At 39.4% G+C, this 27274-nt stretch overlaps 1 protein-coding gene across 8 annotated transcripts in view; it reads left to right on the top strand.

Moving 5' to 3' along the window:
• Nckap5 (NCK associated protein 5) overlaps window positions 1-27274 on the top strand; it is a 959972-nt gene that overhangs the window by 824901 nt on the left and 107797 nt on the right. For all 8 annotated transcript variants that reach the window (XM_070024260.1, XM_070024269.1, XM_070024275.1 and 5 more), the window contains 5 exons: window positions 1864-1965; window positions 6291-6479; window positions 11026-14807; window positions 15493-15670; window positions 24132-24210. In XM_070024260.1, the coding sequence (XP_069880361.1) occupies window positions 1864-1965; window positions 6291-6479; window positions 11026-14807; window positions 15493-15670; window positions 24132-24210 (4330 nt within the window). The remainder of the gene's footprint in view (window positions 1-1863; window positions 1966-6290; window positions 6480-11025; window positions 14808-15492; window positions 15671-24131; window positions 24211-27274) is intronic.

Below are 27274 nucleotides of genomic sequence, written 5' to 3' on the forward strand. Positions count from 1 at the left end.
ATCATGAACTGAATAAAAAGTCAGATATCTAATCTATAAAGGACTCTTCTCCCAAATCACATGATATACCACTCAAAACCATCATTTCTTTTGTTGAATGTCATTTCCCATAACTACTTCTACTGTTTGCATATTGATAAATGTATTCTTAGGTCTTAAAATTATAATTCTTTTGGCACTCTCTCAACCTTTAAAACCTATAGATGGGGGCGATCGAAAGACTTTTCTTTATAGTCTGCACCAAACATTAACAGGGTACTACTAAGTATAAAAGACTATGAGAGGTCTTGAAAATTAAGCAATGAGAAAAGCTCTATGTTTTTCCCCAGGAGACTCAAATTCCAGAGAGATCTTGAGGTAGGGATTATAAAAAAAATTGTCCAGAATAAAAATGTTCTGTTCTAGTTATCTACTGAGATCATAGCTATCTTGAAGAAATTAGAATTTAAACTAGTAGGCAGCTGACTTTGGATTTATTCTGTCTCATGATAATACCTCCACAAACACATGGACTGAGAGAAGAAAGGGTACAGGTATGAGACAAATGAGGATATGAAGCTCCAATAATAAAGGGAAATAATCTACCTAAACCAGAAAATAAAAATGTCAAATGAGAAGGATGAGGAGCAACAGTCTTATAGAAGAGAGAGTGAGACTGTCACTATCAAAAATCACAGCCTGCCCCCTTCAGTAGGTACTAAAGACATGTTTGTTGAGGGACCAACTAACCAACTGTGTGGGGCTCATAAACCTAAAGGGATCCAATTGGGGAAAAGAAAGACTGTGATTCACTTTATTGGAAATTACAAGGGTGGTTGACCTACTGGGACAATATGGCAAGTGTGGTCACCCTTGCATTCTAAGGTGATTCAATATCTCTTGATGGCAAAGACTAAAATATTTCTAGGATCCACATCATTAGACAGAAGTTTCTTTCCAATATGGAAAAAAATGTAGGAAAACTTTTCAGAGATTGTAAAGGCTTTCTTATTCACACTATTTACTTACTTGATTAGATTTCCTAATGTCTCAAGTCATAGAAGTTGTAACCAAGACAAAGTATAGTACAAGAGACATTTTTTAATGTCACAAGCACTAGTCATAAATCACAGGTTTTTATTGTATTTGCAATTAAACAAATCAAATTTTAAGTCTACAGAAAAGTCTTTGTAATTAGAATAAAGATTAATATAGTGAAATGGCCCAGTCTTAGCAGGCCTCCCAAGCAAAACTGAAATAAAGAATTCAGTATATAATCGAATAAATATTAATGCATAAAATCTTCCAAGCCCCCAGATCCCTTATGTAATTATTTTCTATTCACATTAATTGTTCCTAACAGATGATGCTAATGACTTTGTGTTAAAATGTGTCCAAGGGATAATTTCACTAGATCCGAACTGTATAGAAATAAGGTCACTTTTATAATTATTTGCTCAGATTTTTAACCACTGCTCAATATCATGAGGTTAACTTGGTGACAGATTTTTTAATGAGAATATACAAAATTTATTTTTGCACTAATCCATAAGTATATTGGGGTATTAGTGCTTTCCTTGTCACTTCTCTCCCAACTACTACTTATTTTTTCCTACTACTTACTTTCTCAAGAAAATTGACAGTCTACAAATATGTGATTATTGTTTATAGAATGTAATTTTGTACATATACACACATTTATATGTATGTTTACATATATTTGTATATACATATATACATATGTATCTATATACATATATGTGTGTGTATTATTTGTATTATGTGTTTTGTGATCTGGAAATGTAAACTCTTAAGAGGTTTAGCCAAAGCCAGATACTTGAAACGAAGTATCTCTATTTGATATTTCTGCTTGATTTTCACTAGAAACTTCACTCGCGAATCTTAGATCTTTCATCTGGAGATTTGCTTTCAGAGGTGGAAAGAAGCCAAAGTCTGACCCAGTCTGAAACTGATGCTGAGCTGCACGTGAGTTTCCCTGTTGTCTTTGGAGCACTTGTTTAGGCTGTTTTCTTCCCATCAAATATGATGTCACAAGTGAACCATAAAGTGCATCCTTGAAGTATTGTCAGGCAGAGAGAAATTCCTTTCTTTCTTGTGTTCTCTGAAATTCAATAACATGTCCTCCAGTTGATATAGTAAGCAGAAAGTGTCACTCTAGGCAAAAATGTCATAAATCTTGGCTTTGCCCCCAGGATACCTTTTTAGGTATTGATTACATCTCAGCATCCCTGAGAAATGGTCAAGGAGCTTTTTATTAAAGCCCATGTCCCATATTATTCATACTACTTTTATGATATATTATGTATGAACTTTTAAAAATTCATGGGCTCTTCATTTTTCCCCTTTAGCTGAGGTTATCTTTGTGCTTATTTGACAAAACTTTAACCAGTATGACTTTTAACTCTTATGGACATAGAGTAACTTGAAAAGAACACAACAGTCATATAAGTACATAAAGAAAAATACTATTCTGTATTAAAGGTAAATATTCTTGAGTCAAGTTGGAATGAACTTTCAGGGGAATGCTGCCACTTACAGCCATAAAAACCTAATGGCATCTAGCCTAACCTATAATCTGGCATACATGTCAGGAATCTTTTATATGTGAAAGATTTACTCAATTCCTGGCTTTGTTCTCTCTCTCTCTCTCTCTCTCTCTCTCTCTCTCTCTCTCTCTCTCTCTCTCTCTCTCTCTCTCTCTCTCTCTCTCTCTCTCTCTCTCTCTCTCTCTCTCTCTTTCATATATATATATATGTGTGTGTGTATACTAAAATTATTACTTTTAAATTGAATTTCTCATGGTAGGGGATGTTTAACTATGTAAATAACATTTTTGATAAAATAAACAACATGTGTTTGGCCAATTAAATCAATATATATGATAGTGCTGCAATGGAAGCCAATACCAACTTTTCAACAAGGAAGCAATTTAGTACTAACAGTAATCTATTTCTGTTGACATCTGGGCTCAATGGGATTTGTGGAGTTCTGCATGTCTCTAGGACTTTTGTACACTATCAGGGTCATTACTTAGCATTGCTTGGCATTATTGCATTATAACTATAGGACTGGCATCAGAATGTTGTATTGGCTGGTCGACTCTAGATAGGATGGTAAAACCTTGATGTCTCAGATTTCCCATTTAGACGTAGGTTAATAATATTATTTTTCTTTTCTGTATTGATAAACAGCCCATGTCACAGCCACAGAAACCCATGGCACATGTGAAAATGTTAACTGAGGAAGTTACCTACTATATGTCTCCCCAGAAGCTCCCACTGGCAATCCCTGGAAGCACAGAGGTGCACTTTGAGGTGCATTCATTTCCACATAGTTACTCCACCATTTATATTCAAAGCTAGCAAGAACTATAAACAGAGTCTTTAAAGGAGACTAGGAAGTTTGGGTATAGTTGAAGAGCTAAGACATGTCTGCATGACATATGTGTTATCAGAAGCTATTCAATTATCTTTCGTAGTGCGTGCTTTCATGAACTCCATTTGCAAATAATGAAACTGAGGTACAGATAGACTAAGAAATTTTTCCCAAGCTCAAAGGTCTATGGAGTGAAAGACCCAGGTTTCAAACCTTCTAAATGGTCTTGGAGTTCAAGACAGCTACTTAAAAATAATTTTTGAAAAGGAAAACAAATATCCAGGAAAACAAATATCCAGGAAAACAAATGACAAAAGGAAAAGAGGGAGTAGAAGAGAGAGAGAGAGAGAGAGAGAGAGAGAGAGAGAGAGAGAGAGAGAGAGAGAGAGAGAGAGAGAGAGAGATCACTTTACAGCCATGCTGTCAGAGATTCTATCCTGGGAAACATTTTAAATTCAAACATCAAGGAGTCCACACGAGAGATGGCCTTTCTTCCTTGCCTGATAGCTTCTCCTAGAGGTGTGCTGTTCAAAGCACTGATCACAGACCACTAGCATCAAAGCATTTGTACATTTGAACTCTTATACATAGTTTAGATTTTATGGCGCAGCAACTGAATCAAAATCTGGATTTTAGCGATGTCACTCGATAATCCAGGTGCACCTTAAATTGTGCAACACATAACTCAGAGGATACCTCTCTGCCCTAACATTTCTCATGTGGCATTGGCATGCCTTCAACACTTCCTTGAAAATATCTTTCCTCACAAGTGAGCACTCAAAGTCGAGGCTAAGAGAAAGCCAGGAGTTGCTTCTCCATTCAGCCCAACTTCTATGTTCTAGATTCCTGATATCTTAATCTAACCTCTGCGAGAGGAACACACATTGGTGATGAATGGGCAAGAGAGTTTATGCATTAAGAAGAATGAGAAGTGAGCTGTAAAAGCAGTTTTGACAGCCGGAATGGGAGGGGATAGATGGAGAAGCAAAGGGAACCACATATAAGCATCAGTTCTCTAGGAGAAGGTAGAATATGGACTGTGTCTGGAAGCTAAGCAGAATGTGGAATGGCATTGAGGATGTTTAACTCTGGGTCAGCTGGCACGACTCGGATGAAATATCTCCCTGGAGAATAGTCACACCAAGAACAGCAGAGGCAACTCTAAATAAAAATACCAGCTGACTACTCAAATCACAAAAAAGGAGTGAATAGGGGACGGAGACATTAGAAAGCACACAGACAGAGGGGAGTCTAACAGTGCTTCTGCTGAAACTTTGTTCAGGGTTCCTTCCAATATGTTTGCAGTAGCAGAGTCTTAAATGCAAGTCTCTCCCACTAGCTCTAGGCATCTATTGTGATACCCATATGAACTCTCTTTAACTAAGTGACACCTAGCAATATGCAAGCGCATCAATCAATACATGCTAAAAGCTTGATTTTAAGACAAGTTTCTTTTTTCATTGGTAGAGCCAAATTTTAGCAGGGGCAATAATAGCATAGTAAAAAATTCTTGGCATTTTTTAGATTACTTAAAGATATGGCTATGTAGTAAAAATACAACAGTGATAGCCAGCAGTTAAAATCATTAAGCATTATGGATATTGATTAGCAAGCACATTAAACATCATGTCAGGGTTTAATACTTACCATCAGTACTCTCATACAGTCCTTACTTTCTTTCCCCAAGCTGGTTTAGTCACAGTCGGTTGGAATTGCATTTGGAAAACAGCAATAAGTACTCAGGGACTATAGGCACCCATAAAGTGTCAATAAATTGCGTAAGTAAGAGGCTTTGCTGCTCTGTAAGTGACACAAAGACAGATGGCTCCTCACTGAAGAGTTTCTGAGACAAAGCTTTATATAGATAGGTGGCTGGAATTAGACGGTAATAGAGAGATTCTATTCTCAGTGGTTGAGATGCTAAATTAATTTAGCCTGTCCAGTTTGTAGAGCTTCATCTGTTACATGAGAGGCCTATAATGTGGCTGTCAGGATTTACTTGGATATTTACCCCTTTATCTGTCACCCAACTCTTATACAGACCCACTAGAATTCTAACAGCCAGAAACTTCTTCAGGGGACCCAGGACTGTCAACTGGGTACCCCAAATCATATTATCTTATGAGGTAGAGACCTCCTGATAACCTAGTTTCATGTTTGCTGTATGTGGTTTCTTGTAAGTGGCACAGATAGGATGTGTCCATTTGATGAAAGGACTAGAATAATACCATCAGAGCCAGAAGGCTACCTTTTGGCTTTGGAACACCATGAAGTTGATGTTTTCATTGCTCAAGGTTGTATATTTGGTAATTGTACATAGCCAGACCTCAACTGGCTATCTCATGTTTATGATCTTGAACACTATAGCTTTGGATACTACTCTGCCGCCTTTCATTTATGCCACGTAAGCAATATTTTTGTTTCCTTTCAGTGTTATGGAGATCAAACTAGAACCTCCATGAACTAATCAATGCTCCACCATTTAGCTACATCTCCAGATCTTGACTTGTGTTTTGATATTGGTCTGATTCTCTTGCCATTGTGGTTTGATAAAATATGGAACCAATATTAGCATACTTTTGCCTAATAATGGCGGTAGCTTGTAATAATTGAATACCTACTAGAGGCCAGACACTGTGCTCTGATGTCTGAGCTTTCACATCTAGAATTTTGTGTACTCTTGCAATGACCCTGTAATGGAAGCAATATTTTTATTATTCATTTCTGGAAGGAAAATGTAGCTGGTAAAGTAATTTTCCTGTAGCCACACAGTGAAAAGCTGAGCCAAGATTAGAACCTATGGACTCTCCAAATCTAGTCTGTACTTTTTAACCATTCAATATGTAGTTCAGTTGGTATTTTCTCTTTCCTATCTTTCTCTTTACAATCTTGTTCAGATTGTGTCTCTCTTTTAGGAACACCAAGTGAATGCAAAACCAGGAACCCCTGTCTTGAAATGCCCTGGCATGGGTGTCATCATCCCTGGCCCTCTGTGTACCGGAAACAGCTGCAGCAGCAGTGAACTGTCTCTTTCAAGCACCTGCAGCGAATACTCCAGTGGCTCCTCCTACACATGGCATGATGGGAAGAACCTGAGAAAGAGGGTAAGGGCCCCTTGCATAATATTTCAGTGTGAGGGGATCAGAAAAGAACCACCTTCAGGTAGAATTTGATCCTAGAGGTGGAGGGTAGAAGGAGAACTAAGAAGCAAAAAATGACTCCTAATCAATGCTAGAGTTTCATAAAACAGGATTTGACTATAAATTGGAGGACCACGTGACACAGAGAGAAAATACTGTGTTAGACCATAGGGACAAGATTTCGGTGAAGATGGTCCTATTTCTACTCAAATACCAGATCACCTGCAGGTTGGTACAAAACTACTCTCCTTGAAAATACCTCTCTTCTGCACCTGGGGCTCAGACAGCTGAAGACTTTTTCATACACTGAACAAAATTTTTTGCACACTGGTGCAAACCAAGTATTTTGAAAAAGCTATTTGTCAGTTTCACAAAGTTGAAGCAAAACAGACTACATGAGAATTGGAAACCCCAAATCAGAATACTTAGAAGTCATTTTTCTACCAGTTGGATAAATTTAGTTTATGTTTTCAGCAATGTAGGCACCAGGAAAATTCCATAACTTCCAGAATATATCGGTGAGGGAGTAGTTTTGTCATCCACTGAACAAGAACTCAAAAAAAAAAAAAAAAGACTTCAAGCTTTCATTTAGAGCGTATTCCCTTGGACTCAGACGTCTAATGCAAAATAGAGAGCCTGCTGCATTATCAAAATTGCTTCCTCTAAGGAGTTGTTCAGAGCTCTGAAGAATGACTGCCAGAGGCCTGGCTTGTACCAGACTGGGAAGATGGTTGGAATAGTTTCCTTGCTCTGTCTTTGCATGTGGCTGAGTCACACAGCCCTTTCCCTTATCAGCTCATTTCCTTCTCTCATATCTTCCTCTTTCCTTTCCTCAACCTTCTTACTTCCTTTGAAACTTTTACCTGATACTTTCTCAGTTATAGAAGTGTGATGGTATGAGAAAATATCTACTCTGAAAGGTGGGAACAAAAAGTTCTTATGACTCTGTGCACACTCACAGTGTGGTATAGCCGTGGAGTCCTTATATACCTGTTATATCTCATTGTGTAGTCCTGGTTCTCAGGGATCCAGAAAGCTAAATTCAGACTAGCAAGGCATTTTAAATCATATTAGTTAAATAATTCCTACAGTATTTACCTAGAAGCAGGTGTTCTCTTATTATGAACTTCTGTGATATGCTCAAATAATATGAATCTGAATGGTAACACAATTACTTAGAATAATAATAAAACAATCATAATAACCTTTTTAAGCTCACAGTATCTTTGGAAATATTGTTTACTGTAGAACAGAAAGGAAGCCTTCATGAAATTCACCATCCTGCTCTACATGAAGAGATTTTGCTTCAGTTAATAAATTACTGCCATATAGCTTTGTATAAATATTAGCTTATTTAATCTCATGATAGGTTATTGAATAGTTTCTCCTGTTCTCCCCATTTTACAGATGAAGCATTTAGAGTGCTAAAAGTTAATTAACAAGCTCAAGAGTTCAAAGGTAGTACATGACAAAAAAATCAATCATTCAGTTCTAGAAACTTCACTCTTAAAGGTTCTGGACTTATTGAGTGCTGGTTAGAGAGGGGTTATGCCATTTTTTGAAATGACTTTGTTCCTATTAAGGCCAGCAATTATATATACATATATATGTATATATATATATACACACAAATATATATATGCATATAAATCTGTAGGTATATGTGTATCAGCAATCTTGACACCACCCATCCAGTTCCCTAAATCAACTCTCTACCAACATTGCCCCCACAAAGAACACAGTAGCTTAGGGGAAATGTCATGCCTTTCCACCCTCTCCCCTACAGAAGACACTCACTGTTACATCTGACCTTAAGTTTCAAGATCAGTCTAAGCTTTTCACAGATTATTAAATAACATAACCTCCTGTGGAAAGCTGATGGAGGAATGTGGCTGATCCCACTGGGAGGTTTGCTGCAGCTAAACAAAGCACAGCATGGGCTCTGGAAGAGTAGAAAGAAGGTGGGTGGGCAGAGGCTGAGCAGCCTTCTGTGGGTTAAACAAATCTGCCTCTTCCAGTTGTTCACAGGCCACTTTTAGTTGGCTTCTCCTCTTTATTGTCAATATGACATCAGGATCATGGAAATCCTTAGGCTGTAGTAGCCTTCTCTCTGGTCAGTCTATAATAACCAGACCCACCAATGAGATTTATTCTGATTTCCAAAGAAGCTTTTAATGGTGCAGAGAAAGAAGATGGGAGGAATCAGCATGGCCAAATAGCATCTGTCCCCTGTAACTCTTACACCGAGTTTCCCAGATAATATAAATAATAACTTAGATGCTAGTGACTTTTCCCAGCTTATTATAAAACCTAGATTCCAGTAGAAGTTTCTCACACTTTAAAGTCTCTGCATTTGAGCATGTGGTTAACATTTGCAGTTGGCTGGGGTAGCAAAGATTGGTATAGAGTACTCCTGTGTAGTTACCAGACTTTCCCTAAAGTTATTCACCAGTAAGAATATAACATTTTTTTTAAAAAAAGAATAAAGGTAAGCTTTTCTATCTTTTCATTTCCCCAAGTATTGGTTTGTTATTTATACTGAAAATCCCATTGAAGAAACAGTGCCAGGGAAACCGTGGTCTCTGTTAGGATGCTGAGGCACACAGACAGGAGACTAAAAGCTAAGCCTGACTTGGCAGTGTAGCACAGAGATTAAGAGTGCAGACTCCAGATTTCAACTGCCCAAGTTCACATTCCCTCCAGCCCTTTTTGAACTAAGTCAAAAATTGACAGTGGTGGTATAGAAAGTACTGGGGAAACCAGAGTTCAAATGTTTGCTTCAGATGTCCTATTTCTGCCATGTTCTCCAGATCAGGCTTGCTGAATCTCAGGGTTTTCTACAGCAAAATGGGAAAGAATGTCTCCCTGAGGTGATCTGAGACTGCAGCCAAAGCACTGTGTAATCGGAGGGTACATATCACATGCTCAGTACCAGACCTTCCCTCCTCTGCCTTTTCTTTTCTTGTTGCCAAAAGGACGAGAAATGCAAATGTGTTGAAGATGGTCTTTTGCCTGCATTATTTCTCATATACTTTTCCAAAGCTGAGTGTGACATTTGGAAAGGAAGGGTAGGACACTGATCTTTGTAAGTTAGTAGAAGAATAATTACCCTAAGGTTCTAATAGCAAATGGCCAGCAGGTATATGTAAGTAGATATGTACAAGCACACACATGTAAATAACAACTTCAGAAGATAACAACATAACAACTTCATACATATTAATGATACCACAGAACTATAAATACATGAGAATGGGAAGGACATAAAGTAATGGACCACCTAGGCGCTGCTGGCCCTCACCTGTAATCTTAGCCTACTCAGGAGGCTAAGATTTGTGGATCAAACCAGTCCAGGCAGACAAATCCACGAACCTCTTACCTCTAATTAACAAGCAAAAAGCCAGAAGTGGAGGTGTGGCTCAAGTGGTAGAGTTCCAGCCTTGAGTGGAAAAAGCCAAATGAGAGCTCAGGGCCCTGAACTGAAGCCTCCAATACTAGCACACTTGTATGCGCACACACACACACACACACACACACACACACACACACACACACACACACACACACACACACACACACACACACAAACATATGGCCTAAATTATTTTTTCTGGCTCTGCCCTCTCTGACTCTCATTGACCTTCTATAGTGAGGTCACATTCTCTTTGGAGCATTCCCTAATTACACCTTGAGCATATCTCCCTGACCATTCCATTTCTTCAACCTGGAAATCACTTTCTCATTTTTATCATGAGTGAAATCACTTTCTCATTTTTATCTTTCAAGCACTAGGTAATTTTAAGTGGCTTTTCCATATGCCTGTTACAACTTTTCCAAACAGACTTGTGAATCTCTAGAATGCCCTCCTTATGTGAACTTCTCATGTGCTCCCTTGATGGAGGGATTTTTGTGGCTGAGTCCCCTTCTTCCTGTTGGGTGTTGCAAGGAAAGTCTTTACCTCCTACTTATTTATTTTACTGTAGTACAGAGCCTGACAAAAATCAGTGCTTATCACATACTTAACAATGCATACTTATTCATTAATTATACCAATTAAGTCTACTGGTATGCTTTTCCTTTTGTATATTTGTGATCTGAATGGTTCAATCATTTCTTTTTAAAAAATTTTTTGTTGTGAAAATACCATATAGAGGGATTACAATTACATGGGCAAGATAATGAGTACGTTTCTTATCAAGCATTGTTGCCTCCTCCTTTGTTTCCCCTTCCCATCCCTTCCCATTTCCCCCGAAGTCCCCCCACCCCAAAGTTGTAAAGTTCGTTTTTCAACATAGTATCTTGTGCATCTCATTGTTGCAATGGATCCACCTGTATCCCTAGTTAAACAATTTGTTTTTTCCCTTCCCCTCCCCAAATTGTATCAACATCAAATTGAACAAAGGGATTTCATTGTGATACTTCCATGTATGCATATAATATCCTTTGATTAAATGCATCTCCTCTATTCCTCTTGGTTCAATCATTTCTGATATCTACTTTTCTTTCTTAGCAATCATCACAGAACTGGGATAAAAGACTGAGTATTGATTCTTCACTCCCAAGTGGCTTTGCGAGTCCTGCAGATGAACTACCTCCAACCCGTATCAAAGAGAGCCACATTTTGGAAGGGTTAAGGAAGTTACAGAAGCGGAAAGTATTACTTGAACCCCCATCAGTGATCACCAAATGGGGTTATAAAGATTGCATGAACTCGAATGAAGGAATATACTCTCCAGGAATTAAGAGCAGCAGCCTCAAGGACTATCCTCCATGCAATCCAGCTGGCATGAGGAGCCCCTGCAGGGAACCCCACAGGACATTTACCTACAATACAGATTCTCATGAGGAGGCTGACGATGATTCCTCTTCCTTAGCACTGCTGCAAACACTTCCACACCAGGGATCCAGGCTGCACAGCAATAAGTTAACACACAGTGTTTCTGACAGCCTGTTTGGCTGGGAGCCACATGGAAAACACTTTCCAGAAGCTTCAGCCTCAGTCTACCCCAGGGAAATACCTGAAAGACTGGCTCGTTGTGCTAGCCACTGTCTTTTGGAACAGAAGCTGCACCCAGGTGGGCAGGTACCTTGGGTGCAAAGGGAGTCACCCAGTCAAGGCCATGACCACACTACAGTCCATCTCCAGCTTTCAGACACTGATGACAATGAACCCCCAGATGAGCTGCACATAGAGAGCAGTGATGAGAGAAGCCCATCAGACCTATCATTGACTGCTGACACTGACAAGTCCATGGAGAACCTTGACATCCTCGTGGGAGTTGGAAAATCGGAATGTGGATTTCCTGATGAGGAGGAAAAGGAAGTACCCAACCATTCAGAGATGAGGCCAAAGACATTTAGTTTCATTAAGCAGCAAAGGGTGGTGAAAAGGACTTCTTCAGAGGAATGCATTACTGTGATATTTGATGCAGAAAATGGTGAGCCTGTTGAATTTAGCTCACACCAGACTGGAGTTGTCACTGTCACCAGGGATGAAATTTCTATCAACACAGCCTCTGCTGGATCCAAGGCAGAACACACTGAACTCTTACCTCAGGGAATAGCTCTTTTACAGCCAGGAGCTGCTGTTAGAGATTATCCCTTCTTGAGGAGACCTGAGGAGGAAATGGAGAGAAACATTCCAAAATCTGAGGTGGGCCATGTTCCTGTAGTGTCCATGGACTCTTTCCATCCTAGGACAGCCACTCCAAGCACCTGTCAGAAACAGAAACTGGCCAATTCAACACACAGTATGTCATGCCAGAGCAGTTCCAGGTCTTTGGTGCCTGTGGGTATCTGTCAAAAGCAAAGTCAGAACAAACTCCCTGCCAGGGGCAAGTCTTCACCTCAGAAATCAAGAATAATAGAGGCTGAAGCCTCCACACTTGTTCCTTCCTCTGGCCCAGTGAATCTTGAGAAATCACCAGGCATTCCAACAGGAAAACTCTCAAGATTCGTGAAGACGGAGAACCCAGGACCCCTCTGTGGCATAAGAGCAGATCCACACATTCCAAAACACCCTGCCCACCCGCCTCATAGCTCCAAAATACCAAGCAAGAGGGCGTGGGTCTATTGCCCTAAGAGTCAGACTCCAGGGTCACAATCAAGGCCCCTCATAGAACCTGAAGACAGTGGAGAACCCCCCACGAGGGACAGACACAGTGACTTCGGATCAGATGCTGGGATGAACCCTACCCCCCTACCATCACCTCCAGACAGATCAGTCTCCCTGTTACTCAAGCCCAGTCATGACAGTCGGCCATCACCCTTATCTGCCAAGTCTGAAACCAGGGCCCCCAATGCCACAGCAAGGACAGGATTTAGCTCCCCACTCCTGAAAGATTCCTCTGCCCCTGCTATTTCTTCTAGTAACACCATGACAGAAGCACCGAGGAGGAAACCTTCCATGGCCTTTAAAAAGCCTATTTCCACTCAGCCTCTGCCCTCTCTGGAAGCCATGATTCACAATACCAGATGTCCTACTCATACACCCTCGGGTTCATTTGCCATGATGGCCCCAGGACCTCCAAAGGTCTCTCCCAAAAGAAGTATCCCCCAAACATCTCCTTCCCAAACACCTGAGACCACACACACAGACACAGGGTTCCAGACACCCAAGACTTGTTCTTCAACTCATGAGCCTCTGGAGATCCCATCCTCCAAAAGTGCTTCTCCAGGAAGAAAAGGACAGTTGGGTGACAGTCCCCCGACATGTCCCAAGCCTCCTTCCTCAGGGGGTAATGAGTCACCATCATCTCAGGTGAACAGTCCCTCCTTTTGCTCCTCATCTCCCTCCTCTTCCAAAAGCCATAATACCCCACCTGGTTGTCAGAACACTCATGAAAAAGGACTGAAAACTCGCCTTCCAGTAGGACTCAAAGTTCTCATGAGATCCCCACAGTTGCTCAGGAAAAGTTCCACAGTGCCAGGAAAGCAAGAGAAGGACAGTTTAAACGAGGCCTCGAAGAGCTCTGTGGTCGCAAGCAAGTTGAAGCCCAAGGACTGCAGGAGTCCCACAGAACTGGAGACCTCAGGCAGGGAAAGGCACACAGCCATACTGGGTTTACAGGTGCCAGACAGTGTGGCCCAAGGGCTGCTCCTGGAAACAACTCAGCTCGAGTCCTTGGATGGTAGCATCCTCGGGGCTGAAGGGACAGAGAGGATGGAAAACCGACCAGTGAAAAGATCTCTCTCTTCAAGCAAACCTCACCTAAAGCCAGCTCTGGGCATGAATGGTGCCAAAGCCCGGAGCCAGAGCTTCAGCATCCACTCAGGAGACAAACCTTCCACACCCCCCATGGAAGGGCCGGGCAAAACCCGGACTCAGATTATTACCAACACTGCGGAGAGGGGCAACTCTCTGACCCGTCAGAACACCTCCACGGAGGGCTCCCCCAACAAGAGCCCTTCTGCCCCGGCCCATGAGAGCCTCCCTGGCTCTGGAAGGGCCCCTAAGCACCCTTTCTCTAGGCAGGCCTCCCTGGGGAGCATGAGCAGCTCAGGCAGCCAGCAAGGAAGCCCCAGCAAGTTGCCTTTGAGGATTCACCCAAGGAGTGAAGGGCTCCTTGCCCTGCCTGGAACGGAAGAACAGCAGGCCTGTGTTCAGGAACAAAATCCCCAGGTGGGTGTACCTGAGGAGCAAAGCAATGAGCACTGCAGGTGCCCAACAACCACAACAGACTGCCCTGGAGCCCTGCAGGCCTTAGGGAGGATGCAGCATCCAAGCGATTTGGAAACAAGCAGGCTGGACAAGTTGGAAACTTTTGGAAGGCATCCAGATGGCCCTACTACTGAAACTGGTGCTGTGAGCCCAGAGGCCCCCCTCTCACCCACAATCGAAGAAAAAGTCATGTTGTGCATTCAGGAAAATGTGGAAAAGGGCCAAGTACAAACAAAGTCCACATCTGTAGAAGCCAAACCAAAGGCCGGGCCTTCTTTTGCTAGCTGGTTTGGGTTTCGGAAGAGTAGACTTCCAGCTCTCAGTAGCAGGAAGATGGATGTTTCTAAAGCCAAAGTAGAAAAGAAAGATACAAAAGGCTTGGGGTTTGGAAACAAACAACTAAAATCAGACAGAAAAAAAGACCGAAAGAAGCCTGAACTCCCATGTGAGACAGAAAATGAGCTTCACAGAGACACTAAGTCAGCAGAAAGTCCAGACAGTGGTTTCCAAAGCAAGAAGAATCTGAAAACCTCACAAGACAGTTACAACCCAGTGAAGTTTGAACAGAGAAATAGACCCAGCCCTGTTTCAGGTTCAACAAAAGATACCTTTATGACGGAACTTTTGAACAGGTAACTCCTTGGAATAGAGGGTGGTGATGTAGACGGTGTCCCCGAGATTCCCCTATAAGGAGAGTGGTTTGCTTTCTGCAGGTTAAATGCCAGCCAAGCATAATTTCCACATAAGCACAAATGCAGTCTTTTAATAAATTGGCTAGGATTTAAACAATGAAATAAAAGTTAGCAATAAAATGATAATTTAGTCCATGTTACTTTGTTAACCAAACCAATGGTCTTTGAAATTAAAGAATGGTAGTTTTATCAGGGTTGATAGAATTTCAGCCTACATGAGGAACCATGAATATATCCACATGGCATGAAATGGAAGAAAATTACACATAAGGTTTAAAGATGCAGATTTCATTGATTATACTGAGCAAATGTATACCTAGAAACTTTCCAGAAACACTTTTCCTGCCCATCTAGAGCTAGAGATGTATTTAGCAATTATTTTTTGGTGATTTTTACTTTGCCTCCCCCCACAGCCATCAAAAAAGTTAACTAAGTTCAGTATCAAATGTAAATTGACATACTGTTGGAATAATAGAAGCTCTGAACAAGTCTAGTGAGTAACACATGCCACTCAAAGGTTTAAAGACAAAGAACTACATGGAAGTTACGTTAAGCATAAAAGGGAAAGGAGAGTGATTGAAGTCCAGCAATGGAATTGATCAGAGGACTCACTTTCTACCTGCAGAGTTGATAAGAAAGGAGCTCAACCGACAGAAAGTGGATCAAATAATGCTTCCTGCAGGAGCATGCTAAAGGGCACTTCCCAGGACTCCTGTCTCACTGTCAGCTCTGGCAGCACCCAAGGAAGCCACAAGAAAAACTTCAGAATCAAAGCTGATATGGAAACACCAAGAGATTCCCTGGTAAGTGTTCCACCATCCTTCTTTAAAGTGCTTCATTCTGGGATGCTCTGGCTGGATTCTTTTCACTCTTTTCTAATACTACATGAGTACAAGATTATTTTGAAAGAAGAGAGAAATCTTAGTGACAACTGTGACAGGGAAATGGCAGCTAGACCATGAGTAGGCCTCCCCCTTGAGGAACTAGGCTTCTTTCAGCTCTATTTTCAGAACAATGGTATAATAGCTGCTCAATGCCAGCAAATGAGGCTAGCGGTATCATCTTTAAATTATACCTTGTGCTGGAAATTCATTTTGATGATGATTTCCAACATCACTAGCAATGAAACAGAGATGCATGTGATTTTAGATATGAAACTGCGATGATTTAAATATTTCTTTTTTAAAAAATGAAAGTTATACGTACCATTTCATCCTATATAGACAGAAAGCAGTAAGCCTATGAATTATTTTTTGGGAACTTGGCTATCGCCTGGTTATTCAAGTATTAGATCCAGAACAGATAGACTTGCTCTAAAAAATTAATTAAAAATGATCTTTATATTTCCCTAGGTTATACTAGCTTTATTTAAATATACTTTTATCTTAGAACCTTTTATTACACTTACTGTCCTTACATTCATTATACGCTTGTATACTTGATTTAATTGTCTTCATTGTTCCATTTAGTAAATGTAAAAGTACTTAAACCAAAAACTTCTCTTTACAGAATTATCATATCTTTTCATACTTTAATAAAGATGATACAACACATGAGACACAGTCCCATTTCTGAAGCAAAATGTGAAATATGGCAGGAGTAGTTAGAAATAGCTCAGGGAGGGGCAGAGGAAATTCTATAAGTAGCCATAGTTATTTTTGTTAGTTTTCAATTATTCATTATTTACAGATGTTTACCATATCTTAGAATCTCATAAATATATTTTAACTTGAAAGAGATATAATTTAAAATATGTAATCAAGTAGCTCTTGACTTCAAGGAACTATAAGGTCTCTTTCTCCAGACTGTCTGAAATCACAAGCAGACTATGTTCACGGCAAATATTTTTCCATTTTCCTCCCCATTCTTGCTCTTGATCCTGTGGTATCATTCCTTCTTTGAAAACATAGATGCCCCCTGCATTATAAAAGCCACAAATTATAAGCATATCTAAGGCTGCCCTTGTAGTGACACTGAAAGGGAAGAGAGAGAACGGATGTGTAGAAATGTGCAATATGCTGGAAATTCAATCCTGCTGATGGAAAACTTTGATAGCCCAGCAGAGCCCCTGATCAAGGCACTGCATTTAACTATGCCCCATTTAATACGGTTCTAACAGCTTAGGGTAGATCTTCACCATACAGAAGTACCAAAGAAACACAAAGACCTCATGTTTGCCTTTTATGATTTCGTTTTTTCTTTCTTAGTGCTTACTAATGCTAAAATAATCCGTCAAGCTTTCCTCTTCTCCTCTACAGTCTTTCACAGGATAGTAATAACTGTCATTAGGTCTTTCACTGACTACCTGCAAGAAACACTATTTTCTGTGAGAACAAAGACTCCCTAGCCACCCCAAAATATGCATAATCAATAGGATATGCTAATTTCTCTAGTTAGCTTCAAGAAGACATTAGTCATGCTGAGAAGTTTTTCCATACAGAGGAATATTATTAACCTTCATAGATGACCAGCAAGTCATATTTTTTTAAAGTGTAAAATACTACGTGTTTTCTTTGCACCACCATTTCCATAATTATCAGTGTGAAGTGGGCTAAAATTACTAATTTCAGAAAGGACACTGTTGTAGACCCCTAAGGGAGTACAAGAATAACAGTGAAAACCCATTTGTTCCAAGTTATCAGCCTATATAGGAAGATTAGATACAAAATAAGATGTAATCTGATCCCATATCACATAGAAGTGAATGCCATGAACCTTTTAAAATTCAGAGAATTCAGGAAATTCTCTATGGTGTTTCAAAGTAAATTTGCTCCCTCCTTATTTTAAAGTGAGTTGCGAAAAAGTTTTTCTCATAGTAGTTGTAGTGGATGCAAACAATACCTTCATATAGTGCATAACATATTATATTTTTAATGAAATAAATTTTCCAAAACATATGACATAACATACCATCATTTCTTGTCTTTTTACAAATAGGATTGTATTTACTAGTGAGAATCCTCAGGCATTTTACTCATTAGTAATTAATACTTCTCATTTAATAATTAATATCTATTTTAATGCATAATGTTAATACTAGATTATTTCCATATATATATAAAACATCTTTGTTTTCCAATTCACTTGGTTCAATAGTAAATGCACATTTCTTTTTAGTATTGTCAAGGTACTTTCTAAAATACATATAAAAATCATAGTGATGTTTTGCTGAAATAAATCTTTTTTCTCTTTTTTCAGAACCTTAATTAGATGCTTATGTTCCCATTTCTGCCACCATTTATGGACCACTTAGCTCTAACTTTTGTGTAATTTAGACTAGGGGTCATGTTCCTTTGTATTTAAAATAATTTTATGTGATTCAGCTAAAAGAAGGAGGAAGGACAACACAGGAAGACAGTGTCAAGCATTTAGTCAGTAAGTCAGAAGTGCACTCTGCTCACTGTATGTTACAGTTGTTGCCTTCCTGTGCAAAAAGATCATTTGCTGAAATGAGAAGTCTCGGAGGAAGATCGCTTCAGGCTCTTATTTAACACCTCTGGACAAAAATAAAAATTGTTAATAAAGTTAACGAGATCATAAACCTTCATCATGCACAGGAGAGAAATAGCCACTTTAATATGGGTATTTTAATTTAAATTATGGATATTCTTTTCACCCAAGTGTCACATAGTCTAAAAAAATCACATCTGCTAATAAAAAGTCATCAAATACCATCCCATTAAAATGGTACTCCGGTGATGAAATAGCAGAAAATAGTACAATAATTACATAAATTGTTATCCTCTTATTAAGTTCACCAAAATGTTGTAATTTCATTCCTTAATTGAATGATTCTTTTTAAATGCTGTTTTGATGCAAATAAGAGGCCTGCACATTTTGTCCTCTTGAAAAGTTTTCTAAAAGATTACTTTTCCAAAGATTATGTTGACTAATTTTTCATTCCAGGACTACTTCCTGTCTCTTATTGATTCAATACCCTTTTTCTGTTCAAATGAGCTTTGACATTAAACATGTTGCTCTCATGAGTAACCCTTACTATCAGGGTGATTCAAAGAGATCTGTGTAGAATTCCAGATGAAGGGAGAAATGGGTATGTGGACTCATCTGTGGTAAATGATTTTCTCTCTTTCCTTCTTCTTTCTTGCCTTCTTGCTTTTTTTTTGTTCATTTTGTTCATTTTGTTCTCACTTCCTAGTGACTAGAGTCAGTAGTACATGACAAGTTTGGGGATATGCTAATCCTTGTTTGTTATAGGTTAGCATGGAATTGTTCTAGAATACAGTTGCAAAGCCTCAAAATGTGGATAAGAGTTAGAGAGGCATCATTAAAAGACCATCAACAAACAAACCAAAACCAACCCTTAATTAGTTGTTTTCTACATCCTATTTAGTGGGACATTATTGACTTCTACCTGCCATGGGATGACAATGAACTGGAAATTCCATTCACCTGTCTTGTGCCCATTCCCATTCTTTGCAGTGCTTTATTTACCAGGACAAAGTTGGCATACCTGAGTCTATTTCTGGAAAATTCTTAATCATGACTGGGAGCTCTGTAACCAACAGGAAGGTTCCCCAAACCATGTGATTATGAATTAAAATTCATTTAAATTTGATCCGATGAAAAAATATAATTAGCAGTGGGAATCTGCTGCCAAATAGATTATGCCCCTCATTTCCATAGGCAAATGGATTTTTTAAAAATTATTCACTACTTTGCATTGAATCTATTTGTGTGGATAATGAGAGCTTAGGACTACATCATTCCCAGGCAATGCCCCCACGCCCACTTCTTGCTGATCCTTCATCATTCCTTGCAGATTCATCCTTTTCCCTCATGAGTTAACTAGCCCACAAAACTGAAAGAACAAAGCTCCAAGGTTGCCACACCAGTTCCTTGCATGAGTCCCTGCAAGTTACATCCAGTATTTGCTCTTGAGCACTTAAAGCTCTGGGAAAGTTTTGGTAAGGAGTTGACAAGTAGAATTGTACAGTAGCTTATGTTGGCTTTCTTCAATACGATACTGAAGAAATTTCATCAATAAGTTGCACTGGAGAGCTAGGGAATAGTAGGGAAGAGAAGCAGAGCTGGATTATCTGTCTCTCTTTCACAATACATATATACACATACATACATACATACATACATACAGAAGGTGTGCTACTCTTTTTTTTTTTGTCGGTCATAAGGCCTGAACTCTGGGCCTGGGCGCTGTCCCTCAGCTCTTCAGCTCAAGGATAGCACTCTACCACTTGAGCCATAGCACCACTTCCAGCTTTTTCTGTTTATATGGTGCTGAGGAATTGAACCCAGGGCCTTGTGCATGCAAGACAAGTACTCTACCACTGAGCTACCTTCCCAGCCCCAACTCTTAAAGTACTATAATTTATGAATACTTGGGACATTGGCTCCATATCTAACCTTCAGATGGCAAGAAAGGTATAGTAGTTGTTGGGAAGATCTGGTGAGGATTCCTATAACAATGTGGAGTGCTCATTTCAAGATGCAACCATAAAGGGGCTGGCTCCAAATAGGGAAAGATGAAGTAAAACTCTCCCTCTTTGCAGATGACTTGATCTTAGCATTTAAAGAATCCCACAGACTCCACTCCCAAATTACTCGAGCTGATTTGAAACTTTGGCAAAGTAGCAGGGTATAAAATTAACCCTCAAAAATCAATGGGTTTTCTGTATGCCAACAATGAGAAAAGTGTGGCTGAAATCGGGGAAACAACTCCTTTTGTAATAGCCCCACAAAAAATAATACCTAGGAGTTAACTAAAGAAGTGAAGGACCTCTATGATGAAAACTTTAAAAACCTGAAAAAGGAAATCAAAGCAGAATTTAGGAAGTGGAAAAACCTCCCAGGCTCCTGGATTGAAAGGATCAAGATTGTGAAAATGGCAATACTTCCCAAGGCTATCTACAAATTCAATGCGATACCTATCAATATTCCAACATCATTCTTCAAGGAAATAGAACAGGTAATCCAAAAATTCATATGGAACAATAAAAGATCCGAATAGCAAAAACAATCCTTAACAGAAAGAAAAGTGATGGAGGAATATCAATGCCAAATTTCAAACTCTACTACAAATACATAGTAATCAAAACAGCTTGGTACTGGTACAAGAAGAGACCTGAGGACCAATGGAAGAGAATTGAAAACCCAGAAATGAACCCACAGACCTATAGCCATCTAATCCTCGATAAGGGAGCTAAAAAAAAATAGAATGGAAGAAAGACAGCCTCTTCAGTAAATGGTGCTGCAAAACTGGTTATTCACCTGTAGAAAACTAAAGCTCATTTCTAAAACTAAAACCTCTGTGACTTTGAACTGATCACAAACCTCTCTGAGCCTCATTTTATGGAATGAGAAGTTCTTTTCAATTGCTTAGTTCTGCAGTTTAGAATTTCACAGGCTCACTTAGGAAAACTTCACCCACATTCCAACAGCTTAGGAAGGTACCCTTGCTAGATTTAATGGGTAAATTTAGAACAACCAGAGGAAATACTACTTTACATGAACAGGTGGTAGGAAACAGGAACAGGTTGTCCTAAGGACTGGTATGAACTGAAGATGTAGATTTTCTTGATGTTTCTATAAGTGAGACAGTAAGGCTCCCTGTGGATTATGAGTAGAAATCAAGGTGTTAGCGGGAAACTCCTCAGTGGGTCTTTCGGTAGCTGTGTCACAAATAGATCCCTGAGTTTCATGAAGCTCAGAAGACAACTAAGTAGATTTGTGCAGGCTCATCAGGTGTTTCTTCTCTGTTCTCCATAAATGTGCTGGGTGGGAAGCAGTTAGTGGACGAAGCCTTTTCCCCTTCTGTCTTCCATCATTTTGCCTTTTCCTGAGGAGGTGCAAATCAGCAGGTACATGCCCACAGAACAAACAGCTGATGGAGAAAGTGGTAAAACACTGCCACGGAACACTGAATTCATGGCAGTCCCGCTCTGTGAGGCTGGGAGTGGCTGCCATATCCACTTTGATGGCTTCTGGCTATCAATATAGCACACATTAAGCACCAGCTGCCTTCTACTATTTGAACTGTAGTCATAAAATGTAAATAATTGTTTTTATTCCATTAAGTGTGAAATATATGAAGGGATAAGTAGAAATTTAAATGTAGCTCAAGGTCAGGATGCAATCAAATGACTTCACACATTTTGAGTGTAAAATAATGGTTTTGTCGAATTCACCTCCAGCCCCTGATCAGATCCGCTGAGAGCCTCTAATATACATCCCTGAGCAAGCCCTCTTTACATTGTACAGTTGTTCAATACTGGCTGGCACTCAGTACTAGGTGACCAGCTACAATCTATTTTATAAGAAACTACGTTGGATTATTCTGCCCCAGACCTCAGTTGTCTTAGTACTGTAGGCAACTCTGTGTAGGTATAGATAAATGAGTTGAATAGAAATTTGAGAATAAGTCTTCCCAAGCAAACACAGATCTGCAGTCAGATTCACTATGTTTGCAGCTTAGCTCCAGTTGGACAGTTTATATCTTCTTCTCTATTCATTTGATATGAGTCCTACTGCTACAGAGATCAGCACCTATTGCACCTGCCTGTAGCACTATTGAGAGGATTATGAGCCCTACACATAAACACTTGGCACACACAGCATTTCCCTCTACTCTGCAGGTGTTTGTTCTCAACAGTGCCCAGTTTCTACATCAGGAAGTAGTGGATTTAGTGTTTCCTGCCAGTGTGGCAGCCTACTAAAGTGTATCAACTTTAAAGAAGCTTCCTGTACCTCAGATTTCTCATCTGTAAGAGACTTTTGACTCTCTAGAGTTTCATTTGAGGCAATGCAATCCAGCTCTTGGGTATTCTAGTTGAAATAGAAGAGGAAAGTTTTTAATGTGAAAATCTAGAAAAATGTCTCACTGCTCTAGTTTATTGATCTCACATCCTTGTCACCTCTTTTCAAGATGGAAAGAATGAAAAATACTATTTCCTTAGAGAATTACATTTCAGGATAGGGTCAGGAGATCCAAGTATAATTTAAGAGCATTTCTATATTCTTAATAAAATGACTTATGTCTGGTTTCTCTGACTCTTGAAGTATACATCCTAGGCTGTGAGTGTGTGTGTGTGTGTGTGTGTGTGTGTGTGTGTGTGTGTGTGTGTGTGTGTGTGTGTGTGTGTGTTGGGTGGTTGTGGGGCTTGAACTCTAGGCCTGGGTGCTGTCCCCTGAGCTCTTCAGCTCAAGGTGAACCACAGCACCACTTCTGGTCTTCTGGTGGTTAATTGGAGATAAGAGTCTCACAGGCCCATAGTTCAGGCCCCATGACCAACCCCACTCCCCCCCCAAAAAAAGAGTCTCATGGCCTTTTCCCATTGGGTTGGCTTTGAATTGCAATACTCAGATCTCAGACTCCTGAGTAGCTAGAATTAGAGGCATGAGCCACCAGTACCCGGCTGTGTGTAATTTTTGACAACACTGTGTTATTGAATCCATTAAGTTAACAACCAAACTGTGATCACTCAAACGTGTGGAATTAGGTAATCTAGATCCTCTCGATCAAAACTAAGATTATTTCTTAAAATACACTTTTGAAATTAAAACATGTGATACCAGTCAGGCAAAGTAATTCTAGCTACTGGGAGGCTGAGATCTGAGGATCAGGGTTTGAATCCAGCCCAGGCAAGAAAGTTTGTGAAACTCTTTAACCACAAAAAAAGTTAGCAATGTGGCTGTGGTTCAAGTAGTAGAGCACAAGTCTTGAGTGAAAAAGCTCAGGGAACAGCTCCCAGATCTGAAGTTCAAGTCCTAGTATTGGCACAAATAATAATAATGATGATGATGATGATAATGATGATGATGATGATGATGATGATGATGATGAAACATGTGATAAAGCCAAACAATGAAATGAGGAAAAGTGGAATGAACCACATGTGTATATGCATGTGCTCTCAACACTTAGATCCACACCTGCATGTATGTGTACAGTAATTATAGAATGTACCTTTTAGGATTTTGGAAGATTTTTTTTTTCTTTTTGGTGCTGGTCCTGGGTCTTGAATTCATGGCCTGGACATTGACCTTCAGCTTTTTTGCTACCACAGAGCACCACAGCTCTAATTCTGGCTATTTGGGGTGGTTAATTGGAAATAACAGTCCTACAGACTTTCCTGCCTGGGCTGGCTTTGCTCAGATCTCAGCCTCCTGAGTAATGAGAGTTATAGGTGTGAGCCACCAGCACCTGGCTTTGAAAAGTCTTTTTGATGTAATACAAATCCTGAAAAGGTCTTTTTTTTTAATACTAACCTCCAGTGTTTTCTTTGGCAGATAAAAGAGGCAAATGAAAACTTGCCAGAGGATGAAGAAGACACTATTGCAGATTCTTCCTTTCAGAGCCATATCATAGGTAAGACTTCATGCCTTGATACATTTCTTACTTGGAGACATTGTCTACATGAACCTTTCTTTCAGACCTGGTGCATTCCTAGAAACCATGTCTGGTGTTCCCTCTATCATATGAGCTTAGTTACCTGTACCTCTCAGAGTTGGATGCTACCATAAAACAAGTGCATGGTTGCCAAAGAATGTAATAAAAACCATTGAGAAAAATGCCCGTGTCACTATAAACAAACATGATATTGAGTGCAAATAAGTTGTTCTGAGGAGAAAATCAAATCGTGGGTGAATACAGTTTTTTGTTGTTGTTGTTTTGTCGGTCATGGGGCTTGAACTCTGGGTCTGAGTGCTGTCCCTCAGCTCTTCAGCTCAAGGCTAGCACTATACCACTTGAGCTACAGTACCATTTCTGGTTCTCTGGCAGTTCATTAGATAAGAGTTTCACAGACTTTCCTGCCCCAGCTGGCTTTGAACTGCGATCCTCAGATCTCAGCCTCCTGAGTAGCTAGGATTACAGTCGTGAGCCAGCAGTGCCCGGCTTGGATCTAGTTTCTATAATGGTCTCAAGAGGCAAATAATTCAGATGTTTATTTGGATAGAAATATGGGATGATTTTGACATGACATTTTGTACTTCTCATTGTTGCAACAGGTCCACCTGAATCCTTAAACGACTTGTTTGTCCCCATCTCCTCCACATGATGTGGGGGGAGGGGGGTAAAATTGGGTGGGGGGAGGGGGGAGGCAGGGAAGGGAAGTGAAGGGTAAACAAAGGAGGAGGCTGCAATGCTTGGTAAGAAATGTATGCATTATTCTGCCCATGTAATTGTAGCCCCTCTGTACAATATGTTCTCAAATAAAATAAAATACAATTTAAAAATAAATAAATAAATAAATAAATAAATAAATAAAATAATCACTTGAAACATAAAAAAAAAAAAAAAAAGAAATATGGGATGATGGCTTTCAGAAATTGAACAGTTTTTAGACTTAGCATGGTTTTACATGTGCAACAAACCAGAATGAGTAAATATGGTTTGCTCAAACTGTTACCTCATTTTCTTCATCATTTCTTTGTAGACCACTAAATATACATAGACTTGTCTTGGTGTTCAGTTCAAATTGACTACCATCTCTTAAAAGTGAACATAACCCCAGAGGGAAAGGAACTTTAGTTCCCAATAAAGTAGAATTTTGCCAACCTGTTTCTAGCAGGCACGAGGCAACCCAGATAGAGGAATTACTAGTGGTTGAGGTCTTTCAGAAGATATTGGAGAGACAACATTTTTAAAGTCTATTGTTACCTTGGACATTTGTAAAATTAGCTTCTTTTGTTTTTCATAGTTATTTAATAATATGATTTAGCAAATTTGTAAAACATAGCCTTTTATTGTTTGGATCCTCATAATGACATGTTTTTTAAGGACTTTACTGGTTTTCAGTAATTTGTATAATGCTAAACAGAAATGATGGAATTTGTATGTTCATAAGCCTTTTGAGAAATTAGAGGAGGTTGGCCAATTTCATCATGTGGTATGCAGCATTTTAGAAAAACTTTTGTCTGTAGTTTGGTTCATATTCTAAAATTAGCTTTTTATCTGGACTATATTAATAAGTAGAGGGTGGGCTTAATGGGTCCTATCTGTAACCCTAGATATTCAGGAGGCAAAGATCAAGACAACTCTTGTTCAAGACCAGCCTAAGCAAAAAGTTAATGACACCCCATCTCAACCAATAATAGCTGGCTGCAGTGGCCCATACCCATGACTTCAGAAATATAAATAATATAAATATAGTAGGACTATACAAGGCCAGTCCAGGAAAAAAATCTTTTAAAAACTCTATCCCAAAAATATCTAAAGCAAAAACAACTTTTGGAGTATGGTTCAAGTGGTAGAGTACCTGTCTAGAAAATACAAGATTCTAAATTCAACTAGCAGCATTACTAAAAAAAAAAAAAAAAGCTACAAATGTAAACATGTTAATTATTTAATTTTACACCTAACACAAAAGGTCAAGGAAATTATTACTCCAAATCCCATTTGAGTGTAGGACATGGCATTGAATACAAGTTCCAGGATGCAACAGCCTTGCAAACTGCTGGTTTCTGGTAACCATGGACCTTGCCCTTCTCTGAGGTGTTCTTTTGATGCCAATTTTCCACTTCCCCTGGTTCTTGGCACCACATTGGTATACTTTGTGGCTGATTTTTTCGCATACCCAGCAGTCTCCTACAAACTATAATTTACAGTTTATCTCAGAGAATTGTTGTACCCCCACAATTTAATGAGACTGGCACACCATTATTATTCTTCTCATTTGTAATGGAGAATACAAAAGTCTTAACAAACAGCTGAATGAGTGTAGTCTGAATAAGATTATTATTCCAAAAAGACATCCTTTATTATAGTTGTCAATGTGAAATGCCTAAATTGGTATCAGTTCTGCGTAGTTAGCTAATATGCAAGTTAAATATTGTTTAACAGCCTTCAAACATGATATTGTGTCAAGCCCCGCTGAGTCATCATTTTTCCATAATGAGGTACTTTTCCTTTTTTTTTAAAGAAAAAAAAACATTTCCAAAGTTAGAGGCAGAATTTTAGTTCAAGAGAATTATAGTAATTTAAACATTTTAATAGAATAACAATTCTTTATATCTTCACTTTTTGATATGGCAATTTCAACTTTAATTAAAATCTTATACAATTAAAATTTCAGTTTCCTCAATTTTCTTAGACACATTTGTGTGTCTGCTGGGGGAGGAGGGTGTTCTAAGGCTTAAACTCAGGGTCTAGGTACTGTTCCTGATTTTTTGTGCTCAAAGCTAACACTTTACCTCTTGAGTATTTGCTCCACTTCTAGACTCTGTGTGTATGTGTGTGTGTGTGTGTGTGTGTGTGTGTGTGTGTGTGTTGTTAATTGGAGATAAGAGTCTTGTGGGCATTCCTGCCCAGGCTGACTTTGAACCTTGGTCCTCAGTCCCCTGAGCATGTAGGATTTCAGACATGACCCAGTGACACTTGGCTCCCCTTGCCATGTTTTAAGTATTCAGTGGCCACCAATTATATATGTCCT

Source organism: Dipodomys merriami, unplaced genomic scaffold (genome assembly GCF_024711535.1).
Source record: "Dipodomys merriami isolate MVZ:Mamm:240054 unplaced genomic scaffold, mDipMer1.0.p SCAF_1, whole genome shotgun sequence".
NCBI lineage: Eukaryota > Metazoa > Chordata > Mammalia > Rodentia > Heteromyidae > Dipodomys > Dipodomys merriami.